Source organism: Macrosteles quadrilineatus, unplaced genomic scaffold (genome assembly GCF_028750875.1).
Source record: "Macrosteles quadrilineatus isolate MER2022 unplaced genomic scaffold, UCM_ALF_1.0 Scaffold_3__2_contigs__length_128488019, whole genome shotgun sequence".
Taxonomy (NCBI): domain Eukaryota; kingdom Metazoa; phylum Arthropoda; class Insecta; order Hemiptera; family Cicadellidae; genus Macrosteles; species Macrosteles quadrilineatus.
In genome coordinates this window covers 44,453,024-44,465,299 of record NW_026542596.1, presented here as the reverse complement: position 1 = coordinate 44,465,299, position 12,276 = coordinate 44,453,024, and the positions used below count along the sequence as shown (strand labels likewise).

General features: G+C 34.4%; 2 protein-coding genes across 5 annotated transcripts in view; both read left to right on the top strand.

The window, feature by feature from the left end:
• The window catches only part of LOC128988674 (eukaryotic translation initiation factor 5B), a 76,951-nt gene that overhangs the window by 43,317 nt on the left and 21,358 nt on the right, over nucleotides 1-12,276 (top strand). For all 4 annotated transcript variants that reach the window (XM_054410190.1, XM_054410193.1, XM_054410192.1 and 1 more), the window contains exon 21: nucleotides 11,752-11,913. In XM_054410190.1, the coding sequence (XP_054266165.1) occupies nucleotides 11,752-11,913 (162 nt within the window). The remainder of the gene's footprint in view (nucleotides 1-11,751; nucleotides 11,914-12,276) is intronic.
• Nucleotides 512-1,574, top strand: LOC128988676 (alpha/beta hydrolase domain-containing protein 17C-like). Its single transcript, XM_054410194.1, has one exon. The coding sequence runs from the start codon at nucleotides 591-593 to the stop codon at nucleotides 1,512-1,514; it is 924 nt and encodes a 307-aa protein (XP_054266169.1). The 5' UTR covers nucleotides 512-590; the 3' UTR covers nucleotides 1,515-1,574.

Sequence of the window (12,276 nt, the reverse complement as noted above, 5' to 3'; positions counted from 1 at the left end):
AGGTTTACTATTATAATACTTTGTTAATGGTACTGTTAATGTCATTATAAATTAGAATAATATGTAATTAGAATTGGTTTTCAAATGTATAATGCAATCTAGACTAATCACTGTCAATGGTTATAAAGGAAGTGTTGAAGCTTGGAAACCAAGTATAAGTCATAATACCCAATGATCAAAGGTAAAAACTATTGACAAAGTGTTCACGGCAAAGTCTTAAACCTTTTCCAAAATGTTTCCATGACAGTTAGTTGTTTTTGTAGACAAAATACAGTAGTACTACTGTATCTTACTACAACAGTTACTAGTCACAATTGCAAGTGGTTTTGATTACTTTAATTTAATAAAATTTTACCATTTTTAACAATATGACTCTGATTATACAAAATTATTATATCTTTTCAAGAGCAGAATTATTGTTTTATCATCATTATAATTTAGCCTTTAAAACACCGACCTTGAACCTAAAACCATAGTTACTGACTTGTGTGTGTTTTGACTGCCAAATTTATTGGTTGATATCAATTTGCTATTAAATTTGATAGGTATAAATACAATCTTTGAGGAAAATATTTAACACTTTTGGAAATATGAAATGCTGTTCAGGGTTTTGTAAGTTGTTCCAAGTACTATGTTTACCGCCTTGTCCTCGCAACATCATAGAGCATGCTGCATTTCAGCCGCCTTCACCAACCTACGAAGTTCAGTTAGACAGCAAATCCTCCAAATATTCATTTAAAATAACCAGGCCAAGCTTGCATCGTAGGTTAAAATGGTTTTACCGCTGTGATATTCCGAAGGACATTGATGTGTTCTACGCAGACACCAAATACTCCTCAAAAATCTTGTGTGTTTATTACGCAGTAACACCAGCTGTTAAAACCACAATCTTGTATTCCCACGGGAACGCATCAGATCTCGGGACTGTGGCTATGGTTTGCGTATGGCTCGCGCGTAAATTAAATTGCAACTTTCTTGCTTACGACTACACAGGTTATGGAAGAAGCACAGGAAGACCTTCGGAAAAGAAAATTTACGCGGACATAGAAACAGCCTACAACATTCTCTTGGAGAAATACAACTGTGACCCAAAAGATATTGTTTTGCTTGGTCAGAGCTTGGGTTCAGCCCCGACGTTGGAGTTAGCCACCAAAGTGTCGGTCGGAGGCGTTATTGTACAGTCAGGGTTTTTGTCGGCCTTCAATGTGGCTTTTCCTCGAGAGGAACCTAGACAGTTGTGCTGCGACTTGTTTAACAATGGAGGGAAGATAGCCAAAGTAACTTGTCCAGTGTTGGTGATTCATGGAACTGACGATGATGTGATCAACATGTCTCACGGACTCAACATTTACGAGAGGAGTCCGAACGCTGTAGAGCCACTGTGGCTGGAAGGAGCCGGACACAATGATGTTGAGTCATATGTGCAGTTCACCGAGCGGATCAGGAGGTTCTTGGAGGTTGAATTATCACACGGACATTGCTATGTTGATGATTGTACTGAGAAAACACCCTGAAAAGATTCTCCCTTGTTGGTGAAATGATATTGATTTTTTGAGTAAAGCGTTTTAAAATTTTGTTTGGTTAATTTATTAATTAGATCTCTTCCAATAACATTTTAAAGCTACAATAGAGATAGTATATTTATTTTGGAGTGATTTTCTACAACACTGATGCTTTACACAATAACACTAATTAGTCAGTAAATGATGACAACCCAAATAAAATTAAATTAATTTAAATCTAGCAATTTAAATTAATATAGTAGGCCTACATGTAATTGGCAAAGTAATTAATCTAAAGTGTGAAATGGAGTACTGTAATAATAATAGCAATTAATTCACTGTGACTAGGCATTCCGATTAATGTCTAGGCGTTTCATTTTATGCCCATGAATGTGTCAGGCAAAGAAGCAAAGAAAAATATTTGTTGGCAAAACCTATTTAACCTTGCGTATTAAAATAATTTTGTATATGATTAGGTTTGTTTAGTTTATATCGTGCCAATCTGCCAAACAAAGAAAAAAAAGCTAAATAGTCCTCAAAGAGAATATTTCATACTTAAAACGTAGTAACAATGGCATTCTATAGAATGACTATACTGTACTACTAGGCTAAGTTTATTTTTAGGCTTTAGTTTATACTTTCGTGACTAATCTTCGGCAATGTATGGATTCCATTGAATACCTAATTTTATACTATGATGGTAACATGTGTGTGTAAATCTTAAAATATAAGTGTTTTTTTAGTGAAATGTTAATAATTCAGTATGGAATAGAGAAATTTTCCAAATTTGATTAAAATATGTTCATAAACAAGCAAAATTAAAAAAATAATTTTTTATTCTCGATAAGAATATAAGATTTTTAAAATAACAGAATTTTCTCCTTAACCATTTAATCACATCAACCCTTTCATTCCCAAACATAGAAATAGCTATTAAAAAAAAAAAAAATTGTGTGTTTCTTTCTATATAGGCCTACATTTTAAATATGCAAAATACATGAAGTTTGGACCAATTTTTCTTTTTATAAGAAAGTTAGAATCATGAGTCCACATGGAGTCATTGGGCATCTTCAACATGGAGGAACACTGAAACAACCTATTAATAAGATACTAAAAATTTTTTATATTTTCAATAAACACAATAAAATATCAATATATAAAAATGAATACGGTATTACATAAATCACTTTATTTGGGATTGTATTTATTATTTGTAGTATACTTAGTTGGAAAAACCAAATTTCTAGGTAAATTTCAACAGAAATTTACATGTAAAACTCGGAATAAATTGCCAAATAAATTAAATTTTTAAGTGTATTTCTTTGAGAATATATTTACACACAAACAAATAAGCAGAACTTATATTTTGTATTTATTTGCATGAAATTTAAATACTTTGTGATAGTTCAAACCAATGAAAATCCTGCTTCAATCTTGGCCGTAGATTCCCAATGATTCCATATGAACTCATAATTTATTTTGATCCTAGAGAGGTTATGTTTTCAAATATTTGCCTGAAACAATTTACAGTATATAGCATTCTAAAACTATAATCAATGCACTAATATTTTTTCCATACTATATATGTTCATATCTTAACACAATAAATTCCCAAAATGATGGAATATGCGGTTGCAGCCAAAATCATGTGCTGGGGTCTGCCTTATAAAATACAGTAACAACTTTGTAACCAGGGAAACAGTTATTCCAGTGCTGCCAACTTCAAGAATATAAGTTTACCTACCCAAACATGAGTACAGATGGAATCATTGAGAAACAACTGGCTTTATAAACTGCAATAAAAATCATGATTCCATATGTACTCACTGGGAATGAAAGGGTTAACACTTCAATGAACTAAATTATATGGGGTTTTAAGCTCTACAAAATGGTTTAGACAGCAATTATTGAAATATTTGTTTGTTTTGAGGTTCAAAAATGGGAAAGTTTAATTTTTACGTTATAAAACCCCCATAAACCCCTGTTCCTGTAGTTCGATCATGCTGGTTCACAAACTTGTGAGAATAAATCTGATCATTTCTCCATTTGTGCTTGAGTTATCGTGCTATTTATTTGACACACTTATGTGAATTTGCATGGATTGTCTTTTTGGTCTCTGAGGACCACAAATGGAAAAGTAAATCTGTCCCGGCTCCAGGTCTTACCATGATGAGACCTACGGTAATAACTTATTCCCTGTATGGGAAATTCGCTAAAGTGATTTTACAATCATCGCTAGTGTTAGATCTTTGAAATTTTGTTTTAAAGGAAGCGAACTAAATTTATTATTCCCCCCAAACTTGTCCACATTATATAGTAGTTTCTAGAAATCCATACATAATAAAGGATATTTTAAGATTTGATTCTATGAACAAAATGTGCTAATACTTTCCATCCCATCCAGAAACTACTTGAATGTTTTTATCAAATAAATTGTCTGTTACCCCTGTAAAAAGTTCACAATTTTTTTATGTTAGAAATTCACCAATATTCCCATTTTTAAATTGACCAATATTATCACGTGCGACATATTTAAGAGTTACTTATGTTTCCTGTGGAAAAACCAATGTTTGTATGAAAACTTTTGCTTGTATGCTGTTTTTTTATTGGAAAAAATGTACAAATGTTCACATGTAAGAGATTATTGTAAATAGGACTTCAATGTAAGGTTAAAAAACTTGGAATAATTAGAATGTTTTCATATAGAAAATTTGATATTGTTTCTATATTCTTTATACAATTCTCTAATGCTTAAAAATAATAACACTTTTTCATTGGTTAATTAGGACTGTGTTTTAAGTGATTTGCCATTTGGAGTGTTAGAACATGACTGTGGTTGCAATTATTTATAAAAATTCTCAATAGGGAAATCAAATTCAACCAAGAGAAAGCAAATTATTGCAGTTTCAATGTTTTTTTTTTCATTCTCAAGGTCAAAATAAAATACAACCATGAGCAAACCACTGAAAAATACTTTATTCTATCAAAAACACAATAATTGTTACACAGAGTTTTACAAACAGATGGATTATTCCCAAATACTGTAGGCAAAGCCTGTGTCTGGAGAATGAGCTTCACCAGTAGTCAAACATACAACTTGATAGAAAAATTAATTAATAACTAAAATTATTATTTTACATAGTTTTGGAAAAAGGAGAAGGATTGCACATTGAGCTAATACAAATAAAAATGTAAAAACTGCAGGAAACTAAGAGAGATCACGGGCAAAACAAAACTACTCATACGTAAATACCACTATGTTTCAATGATTTCCAGAAATTATTAAGGGCGAAATTAAATTCAACCATAAGCAAACCACTGTGTTTCAATGATTTCTGAAAATTCCCAAGTGGAAAATCAAACTTAACTATGGCTATGAGCTAATTATTAACCAATTTAACTACTATACTTCTCAGAGAAAAATCAATCCAAAACATGAACATTGAACACAGCTCAGTTTACGACTTGCTTATCATGTTTGTCACCTCGCCAGACACTGATGTCTGCCAAGGTCGTATCTTCCTTCCTCTGACAGACAATAGCCATAGACTATAGACATAGACACACGCCGCTATGTCCTGTAGATGACGCTCAGTAGTGAACTGTTTATACCAACTAGAGCCAGGGACAAAACCCTGGAATTAGATGTAGTCTTAAGCGATATTAAAAATGATATCCTATGCATATCCGAACATTGGCTTAACACTGAAGAGATAGGCTTTTATAGACTAAAAGATTATCATTTGGCCACATACTATGCACGGGACGATATGGTGCATGGTGGATCAGCTATCTATGTAAAAAATGGACTAAAATATAAGGTTATGGATGTTGCTCGTTTTTGCTCAACTCAACATTTGGAAGTTGCTGCCATCAAACTCGAATGCAATATCATTGTAGTCAGTGTGTATAGATCACCTAATGGTGATGTAAATATATTCCTCAATCAGTTTGAAAGGTTATTATGTCTTCTAAGTCTTAAATCGTCTTCCCTTGTCATCGGAGGGGACTACAATGTAGATTTGGTGGCTGATTTTACCAAACCAATCCAGCGTGAACTTGCAAGACTTATGAGGCAGTTCAACTTACATCCAACCAACTCTACGCCTACAAGAGGTAATGCAGTTCTCGACAATATCTTGACTGATCTCAATTATTCAAGTTATATTAATACAGTTATGGATTGTGGCCTTTCTGACCATGCTGCAGTTAACTTAGACATACGCCTAGCCTATTCCGAGAAAACTTATTTATTTATTTATTTATTTATTTATTATTATCAACGGTTCCACCATTTTTAACAATGTAAGTAATGATAACAATCAAGACAGCTAGATTTTAAATAAATAACAACAATAATATCAATAAATTAATAACAAAATTACAACTATAATCTATTTACAATAAAGATTTTGCAGTTTAATGATTCGTTGACATGCAAGTACAATGTTGCCGAAAGATGATGAAAACTCTCTTAATAATACATTAATACAGACTCAACAAAATCATGAGACAATAATAAGTTCCAATCATCAAGTTACATGCTACTGTATAATGAGACAATACAGATATAAAATCAAATATGCAACTATGCAAACAAAAGTTATACAAACAAACATTAGAACGAGTAATGCAATGGCAGGGTGAGACAATGAATGCAAATGAAGATAACGCAAAGAAGAATAAAGGAATACAGAGAGTGAGAAGAAAATAAATGAGCTATTACGGGATTTCCATTTGATCTATTTCTCTTCTGAATTTGGAGACAGATGTTCCGAAGAAATTTACTTGTGTTGCTGTGTCCCCACCAATCCGAAGAAGTCTGGATATCCCACTGTTATAGGCATAGTACACGGGCATGTATTTTCTCCTGAGAGCTGACCTGGATCGAGTTCCTATGGGGACCTTGATGTCAATCCTCTCAAGCAGAGCCGGACTATCAATGTAACCATTCAACAGCTTAAAAAGGAAGGTGAGATCCAACACTTTACACTTATCTTGAACAGTCCAACTCCCTTGTATACCATAGGCCCATAACAGAAGCCCGAATAAATACCTTCTTCCAGTTTTTAAGCAGTGTTGACTGGTCTGTACTAGCCTTAGGTACAAACTCTGAAGAAATTTTTAATTTATTTTTTGACCAAATATTGCTTGGTTTCCACGAGTCCTTTCCGCTGCAGAAGAAGCGGGACCCAAATTGCAACTCCGGTGGACAGTTCTCTGGTGGTAAAGCCTGGTACAATGAAGACCTGAAGAAGAGTAGAAGTATCCTCATGGATCTCCTTGATCGCCACAATGTTCTTAAAACCTCAGCATCCCTTCAAGCTCTAACTGAATATAGAAAGACATACAAACAAGAACTGAGGACTGCCAAAAAACAGTTTGTTGCCGACTGTATTGAAAAATCCGACAACAAGTGTAGAGCAGCTTGGCCGGCCATTCGGAAAGAATCTTCGAGCAAACATCAACCCAATACTTCTGTGGAACCAAACGACTTCAACGACTTCTTCATTGACTCGGTGTTGGAGGTGGCGGAGAAATCTGGTGGCGTTCCTTCGGCTGCAGTGGATCTTCTCAAAACCAAGAGCATTGCAGCACCCGGTTTGGAATGGAAGTTAGTGTCATGTGAGGAGGTAGCGCGGCATGTGCGGCTTCTAAAAAGTTCTAAAAGTCGTGATATTTATGGCCTGTCTAGTGATGTGCTAAAGTCTATTTTACCTGTGATTGTAGAGCCTTTAACCTATTGTATAAATAGTTGTCTTATTGAAGGTGTATTTCCTGCAAAGCTTAAGTTATCTAAGGTTGTTCCTGTTTTTAAGAAAGGGTGCAGAGATCTCCCAGCTAGTTATAGGCCAATAGCTTTAATTCCAGTCTTTGCCAAAGTTTTATACGAATTTTACATGACCAGCTGTACAATTATTTTGAAGATAATTCCTTGTTTTCAACTGTACAGTATGGTTTCAGAACTGGGAAATCTACAATTCAAGCTGTGACCTATCTTGTAGATGCAATCCTAGCAAACCTTGAAAGCAGAGCCGATACTGGTGTCACCTTATGTGACCTCAGTAAAGCCTTTGATTGTGTTTGTCATGAGACATTGCTGGCTAAGTTAAAGTACTACAAGGTGACTGATACAACTCTGTCACTTCTTAGCTCATACCTAGATAATAGAGAACAAATAGTCTGTGTCAATAATCAGTATTCATGTAAGAGACTTGTACCCTTTGGCGTGCCGCAAGGTTCGGTTCTTGGACCTCTTTTATTCCTTGTCATGGTTAATGACATTGATGTTAATGTACCATTTGAGACTGTATGTTTTGCTGATGACACTACTTTGTTTAATGCTGGTTCTGATATAAAAACTGTCAATTTGAATTCTGAAAGTGCCCTTAAAAGTGTATCCAACTGGTTCAGTACCAATGGTTTCATACTTAACAATGACAAAACTCAAACCATAGTTTTTAGTAATAAAAATGTCAAGGCCAGTGATTCTCCCTCCTGTGATCAATTAGGGTTAAGTAATGTTAAACTATTAGGCTTAGTTCTTGATAGAAAATTGACATGGCAATTTCATACGGATTATATTTGTAACAAACTTTCAAGAGTTGTATATTTACTAAGATCTTTAGATAAAAATGTCCCGAAGTCATATCTCAAGCTTGCTTACAATAGTTTCTTTCAAAGTAATTTACTGTATGGCATATGTTTATGGGGAAATGCAGCTGGAGTACATGATGTCTTACTGGTTCAGAAAAAAGCTGTCAGAATACTAGCTTCAGCTGACTACTCAGAGCACTGTAGGCCTATTTTTATTCATGAAAAAGTGTTAACTGTCTTTAGTTTATATGTTTTGTATGTTCTATTAGAAGTAAAAAAACAATCTGTATTCTTGTTGAAACGGCTAAATGTACATAGCCACAACACAAGGCTCAAGCATGAAATTGACATTCCCTTTTGTAGATTGACCAAAGCAGCCAAAAGCTCTAAAGTTATAGGGCTTAAACTGTACAATATACTACCTCATCATGTCAAGAATATTGAATCCTTTGCTAATTTTAAAACTGTTGTAACAAATGGTCTTCTAAAGCACCCACTTTATTCTGTTAATGAGTTTTTGCATTTGAGTGCTACTGATTTTATAGATTTTAAGTAACATGCATTGTTATTCAACAATTTTTATTTTATGATATTTATTCTCAATTGACAACTGCGATCTCTTCTGTGATATAGGCTAAGTTTTACATGTATGTTATATAAGGTCTACTGTGATAATGTTCATGACTCTGTTACATTTTCTAGTTTATAGTTTTCTTTGACAATGTCTATTGCACAACTGTGTCTAATGACAATAAAGGATTCTTATTCTTATTCTTATTCTTAGAGTAATGTGCATTTAACCATTTAACCTATTTGTATTCAATTTAATTCACTATGGTCAAGTGTTGATCCATAATCTAACAATAAGTCCTTGGTTATTTTTACGTCATTTTGTTGCGCTCTGCCGGTCTATAAATTTCAAACATATCTGCAGTTCATACAGTGTCATAACTCACTAACTCGTCTTCTAATATTTTCTTCTAAAGAATTGTTCCCTACGTTTCTTCTTTTTGTCAAAATAATAATTGTTTAGTAAGAACAAATTTACAGGGGGTAAACACGGACAACTTGTGTCACATCACAGTGTATAGAAACTTTGACAAGATGCACAGTTGACAAGATGCTCCGTTGCCAAGGCCCTCTGTTGACAAAGTGTTCAGAATATATGACGTCACCCTGCCGAAACTCTGAGTGGGAGGAAGACGTGTCCTAATCGTCGGACCCTTTGTCCTTGGTGATAAAATTGTTTCCTTGGTCCCTTGGTTGTATGAAATAAGTATCGAAACTGTGACGCCTCATTACCTCTAGGCTACTTTGGTTTAATTGTAAACTGTGTTGGTGCTGTTATTTATCCCATCCTCTGCGTGTAAATAAAAATATTTCTGGAAGCGGCAATTCTGTTGGGGAATGGTCGTAGTCGTAGACGTCTCCTTTGAACTCCGCGGGGAATATATGCTACTTCGACGCTTGTTAGGGCAATAACGGGCTAAAAATGACATCTAGTCTGTTTCGATCCTCTCTCCAAAATGTAATTTATCGGTGGGTTATTTTTATTTTAGTTTCGAGAAATATAGGATACAATATGACTAACTGATAATGTTTAGAGTTGCATCGCCTATCCTGGATGTTCTATAGTTTTGGGTGTTGTGTGAGTTGTCTGTTTTCTCAGCCTGCTTAGGACGTAACCCATGTAGCACAGATGGTTGGGCCAACGTTGGTAAATTGTGGAGCCACACAGTTGGCCAACGGTAGAAATGTCACCTCTTTAAACTGTTTTCCAGCCAACCATTGTCCAACCGTTTTATTTCACACAAAATAATAAAGATTTAGCACGAAAAGCATAATTATTAGTTGAGTACATTGATTAAATAGTTCATAAAAACAAATTTTGAAAAAAAGCTAGAACAAAATTTTTTGGCCCAGGCGGGTCTCGAACCCGGGTCCTTCGACTTATGAGCCTCTTACTTTACCACTGAGCTATCTGTGATTGTTGATATAGAGAGTTTTCAAGTGGTGAAAGAGTAGCCGACAGTTGCAATGGTCGCAATACTTCAAACATTTTTGATACTACACAGTATAATATGATTCTGTTAATCTGTTAAGGCATTATAAGTAGTTATTTTTTTTTTTAGTTAGAGAGGATACTGGTATTTGAATATAGATTAATTAATTACCGTTAGATTATTAATGCTATTATAATTGCCTGTTATATGATTAATTACTCTTTCCCCTTAAATTGTTGCAAATAAGTTAAAGAATTTAATTTAAAAAATATTTGCATTATTATAATTATTAAAATTCATTGTTGTAGCCCCGGAACTGTAATATATAAAATATCTGGTTTTACAATACCTTTATCAGTTCCAAAAACTTTTGGAAACTATTGGAACTGATAAAGGTATTGTAAAACCAGATATTTTATTATAATTATGTTGTGAAAGCTAGACCCAGAGAATGAAAGTCGTGTAAACTCAACTATGGACCATCGTTGGTCCAACAAAAGTATCTTTTGTTGGTCCAACGGAGTGAAAAACGGTTGGACAACGGTTGGATTGATGTATGATACCCAGCAATGCATATTAATGTATTTCATTAACAATGAACCAATGTTGGTCCACAGTTGTAAATATTGGTTGGCCCAACTACGAGATATACAGTTGGACAACGGTTGGTTGGTTGTGGAAGCTCCAACCAACCATCGACCAACTGTCCCACAGTTGGCCAACGTTGGCCCAACCATCTGTGCTACATGGGAATTTTCCGATCAATTAGTTTAATCGCAATTATTTATTATGAATTAATTGCTGCTTAATTGCTGCTTTTTGTTTAAAAAGGCATATATTTATCGATTGTTCTAACGAAAAATATTCTCCAGTGGGAAAAAGTCGATGATCGTATACAAAACTACATCAATCTGAACATATTGTAGGCTGTCTGCTTTCATCCCCGAAAAATCTGTTTCTGGCCATGTCCTGAGTAGGCACAGTTTTTCTTCCTTTTCCCCTTTTCTTGATAGGATTTCCTCTAAGTATTGCTAACTAAGACGTAATTTCTGTGTTTTCTGTAATTATTCCGTAGTTTTGGCAAAAAATATTTATTAGGTTGGTCGACTCAGAATTTATTGGGTAGCTTATTGCAGTATGTTGTTGTGTATAGGGAAAACGTCTTAGGTTACTTTTCATTCGTTGAATTTTTACTCTATCATAATACGAAATCTTGGGCGTGTTGAATAATTTATAGAACAATTCCCACAACGTTGACGAGGCAGTTTTACAGCTATAAACCCCATAACCCCAATCATGACAACTATAATTCATAAAACAACTAGAGAAGATTTATTTAGACTCAATGTAAAATTGTTCCCTGTTTGTTTCCGTTTTTAAACTCGATATTGTGACCAGTATAGAAAATTACCTTGAAAATATTAGACACCCTTTTGACGTTACCTGGAAAGTGTTCTTTGTTTGTTGCAAGTGTGTTGTGACCTGTATGAATAATAACTTCGCAAATATTAAATGCAATTTTGGCATAATCTGAAATGTGTTCTCTGTTTCAGTTTGTTCATTTTGGTGTGGTAACCAGTATGGATAAATAACCCACAGATTAGACACCATTTTGACGCAACGTGAAATGTGTTCTCTGTTTGTTGCAGTTTGTTGAACTCGGTATTGTGACAAGTATAGAAAACAACCACAAGTCCGTGGAGAGCGCCAGGAAGGGTCAAGAGGTTTGCATCAAAATTGAACCAATTCCCGGCGAGGCGCCCAAAATGTTTGGTCGGCATTTTGACGAAAAAGACTTCCTGATAAGCAAGGTAAGGTATTTTTGTTTGTTTTTGGTGATGGTGTTTTTTGCACATCATTGTTTGCATTAACTTTAACATGGGGAAGGGACTTCTAGTTGTATTGATAGTCATAACTTTGTTTGATACAACTTTGTTGAAACAATATTGGCGTTTATGGTATTGTCATTGTGTTTTATACAATGCTATGTAGACCTGCATCAAAAATATAGAGTCCAGAGTTTTAGAGGTTAACTGTAGAAAAGGACCATGGACTAAGTTCGCCTCAATAAAGAAGAATTTTCATTTCATCAAAATGTTTTTGGAAGACGTATGAAGTAATAAAGTAACCGAAAACACTGTTTTATTCTTCGTTAATGAACTACTTGCTAGAGT